Raw genomic sequence first — 18,748 nt, forward strand, 5'->3', positions numbered from 1 at the left:
CTTCCATAGCCATTGAATTTCGCTCACGTCGCTAAAGCTCCGAATTAATATGAAGGCTGGATTTTTTAGGTCCTGACACCATGTTTCCTCATGCTATTTGACTCTCTAGGTTTTACTTACTCGAACGCAAAGCGACTGACACAAAGATTTTTTTATTATAACCGAACGACAGTTAAACTCAACTGAACTTGAATAATAATGAATGACTTAAATATCCCTAGGGATTCACACATTCTGCACACATTATTCATAGCTTAATTATTCCGAGTGGTTCACACATTCCGCACGCATCTAGTATTAAAACAATCAGTATGAGTGAATTGGATTTTGTAAGCCTGTGTATTTACATGACAACTTTTTGTCCCAGAGGGGTTATGTGCTTTGTAGTCCAGTAGTAATCCAGCTCTTCCAAAAAAACAATTCTGTTGCTGACTGTTTGGACATTTGTCTTGATCTTCCTAACAGGTAATGGTTGGGCATAGTACTTACCATTCTAGTTATACTAGCTATTAGCCTACAAAACATGATACAAGTAGATTATCATCAATTTAACCTTTGGTGGAAAGACAACAGGTAAAGCGGCAGTGAAATGATCAAATCGTCTGGCCTTGTGAGCACAAGCAAGTAAAGCAGGTTGAGCCTGGGCATTATGGAGGCAGATTACTTCCAGATTGTGCCGATGTCGCAAATCTGACAGTTCAGCTGCAAAGTTTATGTCACCAGACACAAGAATGACTGTGGCTGGGGGAGGGTATGACTGTCCAAACCGCCGCAAGCTTTGCCGCAACTTGTCGTCTGCTGCATTCTTTGATGTGGCATTGATGTGAACCACAGTAACCTACACCACAAGGAAAAATAAAATTCAATATGGCTAGTGAATAAAATTTAGGCAAAGTTAATCTAATGCAGTGCAGTGAGATTCACCATTTTGAGGCACCCTGAGGATAGCCCAGCAATAATTTATTCCACTGCACATATGCCACATTTTGACATTCCAACCCTAGCCGTATGCAGGATGTCTGTCCCATGAACCTAGATTAATGGCCTTAGCTCCCATGAGTCTCCTGTAGCTCAGTGGTAGAGCATCCAAACTAGTAATCAAAAGGTCTAAGGTTCAACTCTTGATAGAAGCACTTGGATTTCCTTTTTCCGAGTTTGCCTGTGTCAATCGCTGAATAATACATCATTCTCAATCAAGATAATGTTCAAATCTCACCTGAGCCTTGTTAAGTTCCTCAATAACTTCTTTCTTCTCTTTGCTGATATCACAAACACACATGAACTCAACCTCTCTCTTTCCACTGAAGAACTCCTTTCGTATCTTCTGGACAACAGCTGACGCAGACTTGCCACGTGGTACAGGACAGTTCTCTATGTCCCAGAACACACCTATTGGTTCAGGCTCTGGTGCCGCTGAACCTTGCAATGGAGAACCTGTCACAGAGGTCTTTATACCCATAGCTGTAAACAACACCACAACGCATTACTATTAATCTTAAAATTAATGTACATCTATATGTAGCCTGCAATTAAGCAGCGTGCGAGTGCCAGAATCTAGGTTAGTGGTAACTGCCATGTTGGATTTTCAAAATCTTAGGGACCTGGGGAAAGGCGGCATGGAGGGGAAGGAAGAGAAAACGGCATATTTTTCCTTTTCCTTTTTCTTTCAGCCTAATGCCCACATCGTTGGTCCCCCATCTGCTCTCCCCAGTCCTCCTCAAACTCTGCTTTTAACATCCAAGATGGTGGCAGTAGCACTCAACCAATTAAATAATATGCCTCCATTGTATAATCTTTTTGCAAGGTGTTTTTATTAAGACTAAAGAGGCTACACAATTTAAATAAATTACATCAACTAGCTGTCTGCTGTTTTTGACTTATGAAAAGTTCACATTCAGACAGACATTAATTTGGTGAGCTCTGACACCTACAATGTAGATCAAGTCAGTGGACCCCTAAAGGCTACAACTGATTGCTACAATAGAGCACTTTTCAATTGAAAGGTTTGAGGTATAACCAACCTAAGCACTTTCTAGATTGCATTTTGTTGTTTTAGCCCTGATTTGCAGGGTTTTTTTGCATCTGGTCTATAATTCCTGGAGGAAATGTTGCTTGATGATTTAATTATCTGCTGCTTTGCATTTTGTTTTGTTATAAATACTGAAATGGTGGGGTTTTACTCTAAACAAACTTTAAAAACAAAAAGGTGTAAATGTGTGCAAGCAAGTCACCATTTTGTTTTGGCTTTCCTTTGGTTGAGAAAATGGTGCGCATTTTGCTAACCAGTCACTGAGTACGGTAAAGCAAAACCAAAGCAAACTAAATACTTTTAAGGGCGGTGCCTACTAATACCGAAGTATTTTTGTGCGGTTTATGACTATGCGGGAAAAGCAGATCTTAGGAAGGGCTATTGGAATTCAAAAAGAAAATTGGGGATAACCATGCATATTTCAGAGATAACTTAGCAATAATAACTCTAAAAAGCGCCAAAATATAAAGCAATTTATGGGATTTTTTCCCTAAATTGAAGCTTAATTATCTCTGAAAAATGCATGGTTACCCCCATTTTTCTTTTGAGATACCAAAAGCATTTGCTAAGTTCTGTTTTTTCCGTATAGTTTTAAACCGCGCAAAAATATTCCTGTATTAGTAGGCACCACCCATAGGAAACCCGAGTATCTCAAGATGCGCAGAACGTATGCGCAGTAACAATAGTAGGCACCGTCCTTAACACTCAGTTGAAAACTGCTCTATTACAGTATTGTCATGATTGAATAATTTACAATGTACACAATATGTATAGTCAAACAACAATACTGGGTATTTCAAACACCCAACAGGCAAATTCATGTCTTTATATCAGTTAACTCAAAATTCCCCCATATAATGATAATTTATTATTAAGAACGGTGCCTACTATTGTTATTGCGCATATGTTCTGCGCATCTCGAGATACTCGGGTTTCCAATGGGTGGTGCCTACTAATACAGGAATATTTTTGCCCGGTTTAAAACTATACGGAGAAAGCAGAACTTAGCAAATGCTTTTGGTATCTCATAAGAAAATTGGGGGTAACCATGCATTTTTCAGAGATAATTAAGCGTCAGTTTAGGAAAAAAATCCCATACATTGCTTTATATTTTGGCGCTTTTTAGAGATATTATTGCTTAGTTATCTCTAGTTATTATCTCTTTTTGGATTCCAATAGCCCTTGCTAAGATCTGCTTTTCCTGCATAGTCATAAACCGGACAAAAATACTTCAGTATTAGTAGGCACCGTCCTTAAAACAAGAGCTAAGGACTGGTGCACTAATCCTGTAAATTCATCTCAAATTGATGTGACTGTTTATGTACATACCTTCAAAGTCACTGACCATTCCTCTCACAGAGGGTGAATTTGGACATTTATGACCACTAATACCAGCAGAATCAACAGACAAGTCAAAATCACTCAATGAGTCCCCAGAGTTTTCATAGGTTTTTCCGCAAGAGGAACAAACACGACAGGAGCCCGCCCGGCCTCTTCCAAAGTTGTCTGTATGACTTCTAGAACAGTCACATACTCCACTGGTATACTGTGTCTGATGATTCAACAAGGAAGTGCCAGGGTTTTTGCTGTACAAATGGTGAGGCTTAATAAGATTCTGAGGAGAAGCATTTGTAAATGCAATTGGACCATTTGTTTTTGCTTGCAGATTTGATGAATGATGAAAGCCTAGAGGAGTATATGATTGCCCATCACAAGGTGCTGTTAAAGCTTCTATTGGAGCATTTAGACAAGTATGCTGCTGCCTCTCTTGCTCACTGAAGAAGATGGCCTTACACTGAAATGAAGAAAGGAAAGAACTGCTATTAAAATGTATTGCAAACTCATCCAGTCTATTTCCTTTTGTTGGGGACGAGGGAATTATCATATCTAGCCTAAAAGGGGATGTGTAAACCAATAGGATATGGTTTTTCAATGTACTATTAAAAATAAGAGTATGGGTTTTTGACTTGACACTGTCACATGTAAGGAAACATTTTCTGCTGTCCTACCTTGAACTTAGCATCTGATTGCACTGTTGTTGATGAGTGTCAATTTTTTTCAGTTCAAGTCATAAACAGGGTAGGGGAAGTAGGATACCTTGTCATAACCAGGGTTGAGGCTTGACAGCCTAGCGAAACTTCAGTTAAAAACCCCCACCGCCCCCTCCGAGTCTTTTAGTTGCATGGCTGGGAGACACATACCCTGTATGTGATACTTTAATGGCCTTAGCTCCCACCAGCCTCCTGTAGCTCAGTGGTAGAGTATCTGAACTAGTAATCCGAAGGTCTTAGGTTCGACTCCTGATAGGAGCACTTGGATTTCCTTTTTCCGAGTTTCCCTGTGTCACTCACTGAATAATATATCATTTCCATTATTTAATTTTATATGCTTATAGGAAAATATTATAAAGGAATACTGGATAATACCTGTGAACAAGATGAAGTCAAGGAAAGCTTCTTCTCTCTTCCTCTGTTGATGTGTTCTTGTAAGGCATCCTGCTCCATAAAGTGAGTGTTACAGTCATCAAATCCACATTCACCAGTGCATTTAAAAGCATTATGAGATGGACAGCGTGAAGGAATCACTTTAATAACATTATCTGTTAAATGCAAAATACAATTTTAAAATATTGAATAAGGCAATAAACATTAAGTGCTTGGAAATTAATTCCTCTTTGGAAAGACATCAATTATTCATTCCACTACTTTCATTGCCCCTTATAATATTTAAGAAATAAACAACCACTGACCTATTTACAGTCTAAGTACATCATGGGTAATTAGGACAAATTGGAGGAAAATTCAAAGGTTGGTATGAAAATTCAAAGCTGTAAACTGTGCAAAAATTTTAGCGGCAAAATTTATCCTTACATCTTCCGAATGTAAATTAATGTGTGTAAATTATTTTCTTTGGAGAAAAAGGTTTTAAATGTGGAGCTTTTACTTCTATCGCTGAAGCTTCATCAGCAAAATGAAGTGTAAAAACACGGCTTTTCATCAAACCTTTTTATCACCAAAAAGGTTTTCCCAAAAGAGCAAGAAACAACCCCAACCTACACAACCTTTGAAATGTCATAATCTTATTTGACTGCAATTCACTAGTCTACAGTTGTTCCTTATAAAACATGGACCCGCACTATAGAAACAGACATTGGCCTGGCCAAATCGCCAGTTATTTCACTGCAGATACTGAGTTGTCAACAGAACATGCAAGTCTGTGCAAATTCAATCAGTAAAAAAAAAATAACTAGAGATTTTCTGAAAAAAAAAAAAAAAGCAAGTTGTTACTATGAATTGAAATACTTTAAGTCAAAAGGTCGACAACAAGAAATTCCCAATTATTTTAATAAAAAAAACATGATGATTTTGAGGCTCGAACACATGTTCCAACTGACACTTCTGTCATTTTTAACTCGCTAACGCGCGCATGCGCAATGAACGAGTTATAGCGATGGCTGACTGTTCGCTTGGTTGTTGGTTGGTTGGTTGGTTCTGTTGTTAACTTTCGGGCGTGCGCAGTGAATGAGTTTTAAATTCAATTAGTGGAAAAAACACGCGAACATTTTTTGTTCACGGTACATCACGATATTCTTATTCAGTATGTGGAGAATAATTTGACGATCATTTAGTGCAAGAATGGGGATTTTTCGTTAAATCTGAGCAAAGTTAAAAGTTTTTTCAGTTTTTCAGAAAGTCCAGCATCGTAAACTCAATTAGTGAAAAAAAAAAAAACGAGGAAATTTTTTTCACAACGCATCAGAATTCTCTCATTCATTCTGTAGAGAATAATTTGACAATCATTTTAGTGTAAGAATGGAGATTTTTCCTTGAATCTGAGCAAAGTAAAAGGTTTTTCGTTTTTTCCACAAAGTGCGGTGTCTGTTAAGAATTAAAAATAATTTAATTAAGAAATAATTTAATTAAAAGATAATTTATTGTTGGCATGGACTTTGAATAAACAAGACGCTTTTTAGAGCTTTTACGTTTAGCACTAATGGCCTCATTTATTGTAAGCCTCACCAATTTTTTAACCTATCCTCCCTTCACGATTGAACTAACTGAATCGTTTTAGTCAGAAAGAACGCGTGATATTGTGTTGTGCAACTTGAAATTTTGCCGCCAAAAAATATTTCCCACCAGAAAATGTCCTCAGCTGAAAGAAGCACTCTTATTAACTGAAAAGTTCACTGCTAATCATAACTTTTTGCATACATGAAAACTCAACATCTTTCATCATATTTTTCGTTCTCATACAAAAGTATTACATCAAGTAGATTAGTTTGCTTAAAAAAACTAGTTTTGCTGTTAGTTTTCACGTGAAAGCGGAAAGTGCCATCTCACGCCTCAGTGACGTCGTAAACAAAATTATGCCAATGTCTGGTGAAATAAACATTTTTAGATCTTGTCAGCTTTCATAGAGGTGTCAAAGGGAAAGAATGTTTCATTTTCGCAATTTACAACTGGTATTTTATGGGAAAGCAAAAGGACGTGGTCGACAAATAATTCTCATTTAGCAAGAGCTAGTCATATTTCATTATTTTTACTTGAAGATTGCGTGGACTGAACTCCAAAGGAAAAATTTCACGCATTTATGTCGGGCATGAAATGTAATGCGATACTTTGTTCAACAGATTTCCCTTTGTGAGATCGGCTTAAAAAACACAAATCTACCTGGAAGTTAAAAAAAGTATGCCCTACAGTAATTTTGTAATTTTAATTCCCCCAAAAAACTTCACTTGCCCATCGGGCAAGTGATGGTCAGAATCCACTAGCCCGATCACAAAATCCAGTAGCCCCGGACTATCGGACACGAATTTGCATGACGTAGCTGCACATGGCATGCTTCTATGAACTTTGAATAAAAAAACATCAGAATAATCTTATTCAATCTGTAGACAATTATTTGACAATCACTTTTATAGTACAAGAATGGTTATTTCTCGTTACATAATCGGGCAAAGATATAATTTCTTTTAGCTTTCAAGGAAGTTTCCCTAGCCGTCCTAATTTCAATTACTGATGTGCCATCTGCATTCACGAGTTGGCTCACAGGAGCCTTTGATCAGTTCTTTAAACCGTTACACAACAGAGAGTGCGTTACTCGTTGCGTTACAAACATGTACCGCTACATCATGCCCTCGAATGTGTGGGAGTTTGTTTTGAACTGTAAACGATAACTAAAATACAACGATCTGTCCCTATAAGTTATAGCAAGTAACTTTAGAAGTTTACCCACCAGGTTGTTGCTTGAATAGTTTAGGATGTCTTCGCGGGCAAAACACATTGATACACTTTCTCTGGATCCATCTTTCACACACAACATCAGTTTGACTTGCTGCGAGGCAGTGACGAAAAAGGCACTGTAAAAGAAAATTTAAAGCTCTTAGCACGACAAAATATATTCCAAAAATTTGTCTACAACACAAAAATGGAAATTAAAGGAAAGCTAGCCATAGGACTACAATGACATTGCACTACTACATTATGTAGCAAATATAAATTTGGTAAATTCACGAGTATGAGCGATCGCCATATCGAGAAATCAACTCACCTCACCGCTTTTAGGACAGCACTCACGTTTTTCCATGTAAAATACACAGTCTATGAGAGCTTTACAGTCCCTTTTCTCTGAATTTTCAGCTACTCCAGGTACAAAGGTTGTACTTTTCCCTGTCGCTAAAAGTTCTCGAGGACCTTTCGTTTTTATCGCCTGTCCCAAAACTTCACATCCATCCATCTTTTTGGCTGCAGTTTCGGCGACTTCTTGCGCCAAGAAATTGACGAAACCGCATTGTTTCGACTTCCCGGTGGCATCCTTGAGAATAACTATATTTTTGATAGGTCCAAATTTGTGAAACAAGTTATGAAGCACATGTTCTCTTACATCTAAAGACAAATTACCAACCCACACCGGGAAAGCTGCCATCCTTACGCCATCTTCCCTCGCCGACCCTTAGGCGTGCTGGGAAATTTCCCAGAAATCTGTACTGTGCATGCAGTGCAGACTGTTTTGTGCAGACTCGTACTCCTTGGTGCCCAAAGCACCCGTCATATCCCCGTCAAATTTTGTATCATATGCACAGGGAGGCGTGGGGAAAAAGCGCGGGAACTGGCAATAATCCTGTTCAAACCAGTGCTCCTGCCATTGCTGCCAAAGATCGGTGCTCCGGGCACACAACCGAGATTATTGTACTGGCAGGCGTTCAGACGAGTGCAAGTGCTGAGAACCGGACCCGGGCATCTCGTCTGAACAGGGCCGACTAAAGGTAGCAGTCATCCATGAAATAACAGAAAAAAGGGACCTTTAGGCAACGAGAACGCAATCGCTCTGCACATGCGTTTTATGTTTTTGCACATTTCTTTGCCGTCATCAGCAAAACAACAACGTGATCAAATTCAAGGTTTTGTGGAGAACGTGAGCACACAACAGTGAATTTTTCATTCTCCGCCCTTACTTGAACGCCGTTAGTTCCCGGATACTTCTGCCACACTGTACAGGCCCGTAGCGGGGGGAGGGGCAGGGGGGGCTTGAGCCCCCCCAGAATTTTTAGAAGTTAAAAAGCAATGTGCCCAAAAATATATGATTAAAACAAATTAATGTTGAATTCTGACACTGCAAGTGCCTTTTCACTACTTCCTTCGCTAACAGGCACTCCTATCTTGTGAATCGGAAATAAGAATCAAAATGGATTGAAATCAACCAATCTGAAGCCGTGAAAGCTGTCGAAATAAACTACTTGTCTGCTAAGACATCCGCTCATTTTAAGCAATACAAATGTCCTTGGTTTATAACAATTTGGTGTTCCCGCGTTGTCACACAAAAAAGCCACACAAATATGTCCCCAAGACCAGAGAAAAAAAATTCTCCTGCAGTCGGATTCTTACTGCCCGATTCCAAATTTAAAAAGAGAAAGAAAAATTTGTCGTCGTTTGTCTACGTCCTCCTTCAAACGTGAAATTAGGAAACTTCACGTAGTAGTCCACGTTAAAGAAAAGGCAAAAACATGCACCTAAGAGTGTGATGCAGGTGCAAAGTTATTGTTTTAATTACTAAATCTACCGGGGTTTTTTTTATGTTCTCGTTGCATCTTAAACTCCCAAATCAGTTTGTTTTTGAGTGACGGGGGGGGGGGGGGTAGTTTTGTTTCACTATTTTGCTAAGCCCCCTCAGTTGTTTTAGGCTTGCTACGGGCCTGCTGTACGAATTGGAATAATCGCGAAATAGTAGAAGTAACGCGAATTAATATTTGCAAGTGTGATTCCCTCTACGCGCTTCAGCATTTAGTCTGCATAGCAAGCATTTCTGAGGAGTTTTCTGCGTTTTTCTTTCATTGAAAAGCGAAAAACAAAAGGAAAAGATTACTGCGCAGGTACTCGCAGTTGAACTCAAAAGACGTGTTGAAATTTCATTGTCTGTAAAACAGAAACCGATCATGTTGAGAACCATTTCGTTTTTATCTTAGAGCTAAAATTAGTCCGAGAATCAGGCTTTTTGAAGGGGGGACGAGGGACGTCCTCTCCTCCCTCCGCTTAGGAAGGCCTGATACTCAGGTTAAGATAAAACCAGAATGGGACAGTCCAATGCAATCCCCACAGGGATCACGCAAAAGGAGGGACTGTAGTCGAGTGGCACTCTAGCCCCTGCCCCACCCCTCACATGCACACTGTGACGCTTTTCCATGTTCTTCCCGGCGTTCGGGTAAAATGGGGAAAAGCTGACGGTAATTTACCCGGATGGTACTTATTAGTCACATGTGCACCTTAATAGTGTTAGTGTGAAGGATGCACGACTTTTGTTAACGTGAATCACATAGTAACGTATACAGTATATACATTCATTTCTAAAGTGATTTTTATTTTGCATTTAATCCTGGTAAACACTGTAAATGCCTTATTTATCACATTTCTTTTGAGTCGAGTCATCTCTGAGCTCTGAGTTATAGTTCAGCAATGTTACGGTTATCTCACCATACGATGGGGGGCTTGTAAGTTATCACTGTTCCCTACTCACGACACCGATCAGTGAACTGTTGAACCATTGTCATTTTGTCAAGTCATTTAAAGGGACTATGTCAGCTGGGACACATGCACAGTACAGTCCGGTTGAGACTAATTTGTATAAGACTCGTCGTGGGATTTTGCTTTTCCGCCATTGTAAAAGCTTTCAAAAATATCGCAACAAACAGCTTCTGTAATTACTAGAGAACAATTGTAAATAAAAAGTTCAGCTAATTTTCAGGAAGATGAAGGCGATTCAATCAGATGAACACAGCTTCCTGAACTCTGCGACGGTATTTAAAAAAGCTGGACCAACGATTTCAAAGTGCTTCTCACCAACGGCGCATGCGCCTGACGTGACATAGTCCCTTCTAATAAAACAGCTGTTGCTGTAATAAAAAAAAAAACCCTCCAAAAATTGTTTGTACCTATCATTTCTTGTTTTCAACTACTTATAAGTTATGGGTTCTTCTTTTAGGATGAGACAATACTTTAAAATACTTTAAATCTGTATTACCATGTATAATTTTCCTGTGTTCGTCTTGCTCCGCCTTTAATATCTAGCTGTAACTACTTATGTAATATTTTGAAAAATAAACATTGATTACTGTCTAAAAACTTAATAACAATTTAGATAAAAAATGCAAACGATCTCACCAAAAAATACTATCGCTCCTGTTCTTCAAGCATATTTTACGGCTTAACTAATAAACACTCTTTCTCGTGCTATTTTCGGGTGTAATTTTAATGAGTTTCTAACACAACACGGAAAAGAAACGGCATTGTGTTATAGATATTAAATTGCATGAAATAAATTATAGAAACTGTTGGGGGTATGAAGCACACAGGCTTTAATTAAAATAAAAAAAAAATTGAAAATTGATTATTATAATTCTGAAACAACAGCCAAATGGTTGAAGACAACCTTTTGCAATCATCTGGTTGATTTGTGCCACGCTTCATGTAAGAAAGGCACTGCTTGAAGATTTAAACAATCTTGAACTTTTTCTCTCCGTCTGGTCAGCAGATACATGCCAGCCTCTCATACATCCCTCAAGGTTGTCCAGTTTACCGCAAGCTTGGCACTGTAGGAAAAAACAAAAAACAAAAATGCGTTTGAGTCATTTGGTGAGCTTAAATTGTAGCCTTCGATCTACACAGCTGTTACTTGGATCATTATGTAGCACTTCTCTGTCGGTGACTTCACACAAAGAGACTACTTTTGACACAAACACAGGAAAATGAATGAAAATGTTGTTCAGTTCTGTTTTTTGTGTCCTCTAGGCCTTGTATTCAAGGTGAAATTTAATGTGATGGTATACATTAAGCCTCGTAAATAAATGAGGATGATGCATTATTCAGTGAGTGACAAAGGCATACTCGGAAAAAGGAAATTTGAGTGCTCCCAACAGGCTTAAAAAATAATAATCACATTTATTCCATTTCGCATTTGCCACGCATCGACATTCCAGTCCTTGCACTATGTAGGATATTTGTCACATTAACCTAGTTTAATGGCCTTAGCAGGGATTTCAGCAGTATTAGACAAAACCGGATCTATCTTGAAAAGCACCAGATGGAGATGTTCACACCGTGGGGCGTGAAGCGAGCGCTGAAGGCACGAACTGGTGGCTAGGGAGGTATGGGGGGGGGGGGGTATGTTCCCTGGGAAATGTTTGAGATTGCACCCTCTGAAACGTTGTTTTGGCATTCCCGGCCAAGACCGGAAAAGCAGTTTTTTATCCCTGGATCATACCTCTCATTATTTCTTGATATACATTATGATAAGACGAAATCCTTTAAAGTTTTGTTGGCCATATTCTAAACTATCATTACATTTGCATCAGGTAAAGCAACAGTTTTTCAATTGCATGTTAACTTAGAGCGATGCTGTAAATCTGGTGTCCTAGAACTTTGTGTTTAAAACTCATGAAAATATTAATCTAGTCTATTCGTCAAGGTACTCATCAGAACCAAAGGCTGAACTCCGACTTCATCGTCAAATCAAAGTACGGGACATCATATAGCAAGTAACCGAACGTTATATCTGGCCTCCAGTCTCAAATGAAAACCCTGGTCTTAGCTCTCATGAGTCTCCTGTAGCTCAGTGGCACAGCAGCCAAACTAGTTAATTATCGGAATGTAATTAGGTTCGACTCCTGCTGGGGGAGCTCAGAGTTTCTTTTTCTGAATATGCCTGTGTCACTGGTGACAAATAATGCATGATTCTCATTTTTTTACCAGGCTTAAAATATACCACCACATTAATTCTAACTATTTAGATTTCGCTGTAAAATGGATTGGACACTGCCTCTCTAGCTTATTAGCTTAATGACTCGAACATCAAATATTATTTACAAAACTCTGGATGTGCTTAGTTTTGTTGAAATACGTTATTTCAACAAATGCATGTGCTGAACATGATGAAACTGAGCAAGTGAGAATTCTGTAAAATAATATTTGATGTTTGAGTCAATATACGTTGACCAGATCGTCGTTAGCATGAAATGTAGGTTTTGAAAAAACAGAGTCTCGAGACGATACGCCAATCAATTTTTCTAATTGTCCAGCACAAATCTTAAGATTAGAGTTGAACTTTTTTTGGTTTATAATTTTATTTTGGAAAATGGTTCCCGGTTTCCATCACTTCTTTTAACAGTTATTCTTGCACTATCACGAGATGTGAGAGTGGCAGATGATAAAGAGGGGTCATCTGAGGAGGTGCCTCCACCCTTCCCCTTCCCCTGTGGAGTCTATAAAAGTGTGAGGATAACAGTCTCAAGTCACTTGTGCATCCACTATGAAGGCTAAAAATACTCAAACAATCTTGACCACAAATGAACTTATATGACCACACTGCTCATCTCTGACAAATGGCTGCCAAACAACATTGAAAGTTTAAACTGCTCAGGACACTTACCATCTTCATGAGGCAGCAAGGTAGAAGCACATGTAAACAAAAATACAGATAGAAAGTGAGCATAAACTGATAGGTAAAAATACTAACAACAGTTGATGATTACACCTTGAAACCAAATATCTACAGACCTGCCAACTCTCAAACATTGTACAGAGTATGCCAAGTTACAAAAATCAAATAAAATCATCACAGAAATGATGATTGCCAATAGCTCTAAACACATGGCACTGACAGAGGCAGGTGAAAATAAAAAACACTTATAATAATAATTATTTATTTATATACTGTCTATTAACTTGTTAATGGCTATCCTGACGTTTCTCAGTGTTAGGCCACAAAAAAAATTTTGAAGGGGTTTTCATAGCATTAGTCAAGGTCATAATTAACAATTATTCCACGAGCGCGCGTTGGATATGAGATGATTGATAGCCAATGAGGCGCGTAGCGCCGAGTTGGCTATAATCATCTCATATCCAACAAGCGCAAGTGGAATAATTGTTTTATTAAAAACAATCAAGAAATATTGCTAGATCTTACTGATTTCGCTCTGCAAGAATAACCAGCAGACAATTTAATGGTCGCTTTTTCTCGGCCATGGTATAATGGCTCATATACCATGGCGGCTAAGCCAATCAAATCCCTCGAATTGCATTATACAATTATTCAGTTTTTAATAATTTATATTATCTGGTTCCTGAAATGTGTGCAGGCATCAAGTCTCTCAAATGGAAATACAGGAAATGTGAAACATGCAAACATGCATGTACATACAAAATTGTTGCTGTCACAGTGTATACTAATATGGATAGAGCAAATAATTGACAAGCTGAGAGCACAACTGACCCAAATGACTTTTCAGATCGCTTTTTTGGATCTCCTGCTTTGCACTTTGTTTTGTGATAAAAATGGAAATCTTGCCCATAATCATAGGTGTTAATTGCAAACAATGCGCAAAGCAGCAGATAAAACGTTTCCTGAAGGAATTCAAGGCCACATGCAACACCTCTGGTGAATTTGAGCTAAAACAACAAAAATCAATCTGAAAAGTCATTTGAGTCGGTTCTGCTCTTAGCCCTTCAATCAGTTTGTAAAAACAATACCACTTACCCCCTGTTGAACATGTTTCCACAAAAATTTGGACATAAACAAAGAAGAGTAAAATATCAAAGTTACTGAACATATGTGAATATTTTCATGTCTTTTTGTAACCTAGTAGATACTAGGATGGGTGCATAAAGCTTGCATTTTGCCTGATTTGCCCTTGTTTGTGCATGGAGCTTACAATACATTTTCAAAACACTGCAAAATTTATTTTTTTCTATTTGGGAGAAAATTTCACACACTGATGAGTGGGATTTTTACTGTATCTCTTAATCACTGAGGTTGTGTCTGGAAAACAATCTGTTAATTCCCTTAATAACAAAAACAACAAAGAACAGGAAAGCAGCATGAACCAAAGTACAGCCAAACTCTGAAAAAAAGTTTGTTCACTGAACTTTAGTCCAAAATTATACCAGATGTGCAGAAAATTTGAAGAAATCAAGAAAAAAATATGGTCTGACTTGACATGGCATAGTAAAGCAAAACCAGGCAAAAGTTAATGTTAAATTTACTTTCAACACACAGTTGAAAACTGCTCTATGTTTCAATAATTTACCACATCCTAGATTACAATAAAAGAGAGCACGTATACATGTACATGTATCTGACTTTTCAAGGCATGTTCGAATATTAAATCCTTTATCCCTCTCTTTAAATCCACAGTTTTCATGCATCTCGCACCCTGCCAAATTAATAACATTTTGGTCCCCCAAAATACCCCCCTGTATACTGTACATCTCAATGTCACTTACCCCCTACAGGTCCAGGCAAACGAACAATACATGAAAAAACAAAAAAGAAAGAAAGTTTTGAGTTAAATTCTGTTCTTCAAGACAGCTATTTAATACTTAAAATATGGATAGCCCATGAATGAGCAATAGTGCATATTATTTTTCCCCTTCTCAAGGTTTGCAAATTTGCATTAATGATTGGCATTGTTTTGACTCCTGTGTCAATCTTGAAGCAAGGTTTGGACAGCAAATGAGTGACTAAATAAGAGGCATCAATTTTGAGAAGTACACAATGTGTGGAAAAAACAAGTTGCTACTGGTACATCTACATGCAATTATGGTGATTCAAGTGACTGGGGAGTTTTTATGGAAAACAGGCCTCCAGTACAGTATCAAAAAAAAATCCTGTACTAGCTCGTAAACCTAATCCACATTGATAAGAAATGATGTTTGATGGTTTCTACCATCAGTCCACCTGTCTGTAACCTCCTGTACAGATTTTCTTTGGGCTCGTCACACATTCATTCCTTCTGCACAGCAGGCTAACCTGTCTGTGAAGTGTTATGTATTTCTCTTGTACTTTTCAACATTCAACCCATAATTTAGTTCAAGCAATTTGGGAGAGGTGGGGGGGGGGGGGAGGGGATTCAAGGAGCTTTCACTACATTAGCAAGGGGCTTCAACAGCCCAACATTTGACAGCAAATTATAACTGTTGCATATTTTTGTGGAGTTAAGAGTGTAGGTTTTAAGTAAAATGGCTACTGAAGAGTGAGTTACTTACAAACTTAGGTTGAGAAGACATCCAATTGGAATCCACCACAATTTATACAAAAAATTAAAACAGAAAAGGAAAATCATTAGTTTTATACATTTATCATATAATATAAAACCAACAATAATTATTATTATTAATCAACTTCTTCAAATGACTCAAAAGGAATATCAGTGCAACATAACAATAATTAAAACCACTTACCACATCCACAACCTTTCCAAAATACAAGACGGAAAAGAAGAGAGAAAAGGAACAAATTAATAATAATATTAATAATAATAATAATAACAATAATAATAATAGTAATTATAATAATAATAATAATAATAATAATAATAATAATAATAATAATAATAATAATAACCACAACAACAACGACAACAACAATATTAATAATAATAATAATAATAATAATAATAATAATAATAATAATAAAATACCTTGTTCCACTTCATAAGCTCTATAAATCACTTTCTAAACTTTTTACAATATCACCATTGCATGGTTTTTCCTTTGCTTGTGCGGTTGTGGGGACCAAATTCATCAGGATTTGAATTTATTGGCAAAAGGATTTGAAACGCTGAGTCAAAGAAGCCACAATCTAATTTCACTTGTTGTTGCTGTATATGTTCAAAATGCAAATTAGTGGTAGAATCTTGTGGATCACAGTTTTGCGTCACTTCCATTTTCTGTTTCCTCATCCACCTTCTCTTGGCCCTAAAAAAAGCTTTAATAAGGGGGAAGCTTGCAAGTGAAACGTACAAACCCGCTTTCTTGAGGTCTGAACATAAATTCTGGTAGGTCTTCCTTCCTCCCAAGGGTGTTAATAGAGTTTTATGGCAGGTAAAGTCTGTAAGTGAGGTGGACATCACTACATTGTTTTAACCCTTTAAGCCCTAATAGTAAACACCAACAAATTCCTCATTATAATATCAGTGCTTATTAAACCCCTGAGGTCATGAGAATTAAGGAAATGATCACCCAAGGTGAATTGTCTTGTTATTTTAATATCTTTTCCCCAGTACTTTTTTAACAAAAGTATGGGGACAAGGTAGGAGAATTTATTAGGGGTCAAAGAGTTAATGATCAACTTCTACACCCCTTGATATAATTATTGTCAAAAAGAAAGGCGCAGGAGGAATTCAAGACATACTTACCGGCTGCAAAAGGACATTGTACATGAAAGTGAATCCAACCATGAAAAGGAAAAAAAAACCAGCAACAAATTAATAATATTACTGCTTTAAACAACAACCACACAACATAGTTATGAAATGGTCACATAACATGAACTGTGCATGAAAGATTCTGACTGAAAAATACACCTTGCAGTGAACTCAGCAACTTAGTTGGAAAGAACATGGAAAATCTGGCTTGAACAGGATTTAAACCCATGAACTTGCAACTCCAGCTCAATGTTCTTATCAACTGAGCTATCAAGCCAACTAGATGTAGCTGAAGATAAACAAATATTGGACACAGTATTTGAAATGATCATACATTTCAATTGCACATGAAATATCTTGTGAATGAAAGTTCATCTAAGTAAAGTTACCAACTTAAACGTATTTGTTCGGAGTTTATGACTTTGCGGGAAATAAAGATCTTAGCAAAGGCTACTGAAATCTAAAGAGAGAATTGGGAGTAACCATGCAGTTTTCAGATATATTTGAAGGGCTCAAAGCATAACCGACCTATGGTGCATTTCAGATTGATTTTGTTGTTTTAGCTCTGAGTGAGATTCACTGTAGTTTTTGCATGTGGTCGGCCTTGAATTCCTTCGGGAAACATTACTCCAATGTTTTATCTGGTGCTTTGCACTTTGTTTTTTGATAAAAAAAAACATCTTACCCATAATCATAGCTCCTTTTTTTAAAGATTTTTTTTCACTTTTTTCTATATCGAGCCACCTTAATTTTTTCATAATTCATGCTCTTTGAACATCTGAATTATTGACTCCATCAGGCATACTAATTTTTGTGGCTGTCAGGCTAATGACTTACCCCTTTGTGCCAGCTGCAGGCTTGACCATGGTTCCGTTGTTCACTAAAAAGTTTACTACAGTTTACACATAGCTTGCATTTCGTTAATGCACTGCTTGGAGTTCTCTTCATCACTGGAGAAACCGGCGCGCTACGAACCAACCTGTATACATCTTTTTCCTTGTCTGCAGGTTCAGGTGTACGACTTCCTCTTAAAGGATTTGGCGTTACTGCTCTTGAAATATCATTTCTAGCAATAGCACTCCACATTTTCGCGCGATCCAAATCTCTTTCCTCAAGCTCGATTTCGAAGCTTTCTTCTTGCAATTTCAATCGATGCTCTTTCACTCGCGCGTTCATTTGCCGGCGGTTCTGCACAATCATGTGCAGGTTATTCTTCAACAGGCATTTCTGGACGATTTGATGCATTCGTAAATTGATGTATTTTGTTCTGAATCCACATCCTTCGCAGTGAACAATTCTGAAGTCGCACTGTTTGAGGTGTAATGCAAGATCTCTTCGCCGAATCTTCTTACTGCAACCAGAGTTGATGCAAAGTGTGAAAGTCAATAGGCAGTGATAAACATAATGATCATCAAGGTTCCCGAGTAACAGCACTTTTTCACAGCCTTTTGGACAGTTGATTTTCAAGTACTCGTACCGTTTCCTCCATTCCGTATCAATCGTACCGTCACTGACAGACAGAGCTTGTCTGCATACAGGACATGCCGGTGCTTTGCGCTTCATTCTTTTCTTGTAGCACTTGGCACACAGCATATGAAGACATGACAAAACAACGGGTTCGAGGAATACATCATGGCAATGAGAACAGATAAATTCGCTTGGTATTTTCTCGTCAAAATACTCCTGTTTAAGTCCCATGCTAGTATCTTTGAATTGACTTCTACAGAAGCAAACTGCGTGTTAACTCCACGGCGTTCGTGACCTAGCGACACAATGTTTGTGGCAATTTCACTGTCTCTTTGAACGCATAGGTGATATTGATTAAATAATTGCCTCATAATCTGACAAAGCATTTACCAAAAGCGTAACCTTACCTTTTGTTGTGGGTATTAAGACATGTAAACTATGCTCATTTGAATACGATCGTTGTTTTGATCCTGGATCCTTGGTCGCGCCGTCGGTCAACGAGGGCTCTGGGAACGAGATTGTGGTCATGTCGCGCATGCTCATCAGGCAGACAATCGAAC

The 18,748-nt window shown here is 38.0% G+C and overlaps 2 protein-coding genes and 1 pseudogene across 5 annotated transcripts in view; all 3 read right to left on the reverse strand.

The window, feature by feature from the left end:
- The window catches only part of LOC146468782 (uncharacterized), a 1,800-nt pseudogene extending 1,645 nt beyond the window's left edge, over positions 1 to 155 (reverse strand).
- LOC146468780 (meiosis regulator and mRNA stability factor 1-like) overlaps positions 1 to 7,975 on the reverse strand; it is a 31,227-nt gene extending 23,252 nt beyond the window's left edge. Inside the window, exons 1-6 of the mRNA XM_085124144.1 lie at positions 7,580 to 7,975; positions 7,265 to 7,388; positions 4,456 to 4,628; positions 3,359 to 3,824; positions 1,217 to 1,461; positions 554 to 838 (exon numbers count right to left, since the gene is read on the reverse strand). Coding sequence (XP_084980270.1) covers positions 554 to 838; positions 1,217 to 1,461; positions 3,359 to 3,824; positions 4,456 to 4,628; positions 7,265 to 7,388; positions 7,580 to 7,954 — 1,668 coding nt within the window. The 5' untranslated portion in view covers positions 7,955 to 7,975. The remainder of the gene's footprint in view (positions 1 to 553; positions 839 to 1,216; positions 1,462 to 3,358; positions 3,825 to 4,455; positions 4,629 to 7,264; positions 7,389 to 7,579) is intronic.
- Positions 7,976 to 9,858: 1,883 nt separating this feature from the next.
- LOC146468783 (TNF receptor-associated factor 6-B-like) lies at positions 9,859 to 18,674 on the reverse strand. Of its 4 annotated transcripts, none has more exons than XR_014867399.1 (3): positions 17,559 to 18,649; positions 15,757 to 16,715; positions 14,026 to 15,564 (listed from the first exon to the last, which is right to left on the reverse strand). XR_014867399.1 is itself a non-coding variant. In XM_085124145.1 (3 exons), the coding sequence occupies exons 2-3, from the start codon at positions 18,417 to 18,419 to the stop codon at positions 16,698 to 16,700; spliced, it is 879 nt and encodes a 292-aa protein (XP_084980271.1). In that variant the 5' UTR covers positions 18,420 to 18,483; positions 18,596 to 18,674; the 3' UTR covers positions 14,026 to 16,697. The 4 variants fall into 4 exon arrangements, 2 of the variants coding, with proteins under 2 accessions (XP_084980272.1, XP_084980271.1); XR_014867400.1 differs by having other exon boundaries at positions 14,026 to 14,802; positions 15,562 to 16,715; XM_085124145.1 differs by having other exon boundaries at positions 14,026 to 16,715; positions 17,559 to 18,483; positions 18,596 to 18,674.
- Positions 18,675 to 18,748: the final 74 nt, after the last annotated feature.

Source organism: Pavona decussata, unplaced genomic scaffold (assembly GCF_977016875.1).
Source record: "Pavona decussata unplaced genomic scaffold, jaPavDecu1.1 SCAFFOLD_129, whole genome shotgun sequence".
Taxonomy (NCBI): Eukaryota; Metazoa; Cnidaria; class Anthozoa; order Scleractinia; family Agariciidae; genus Pavona; species Pavona decussata.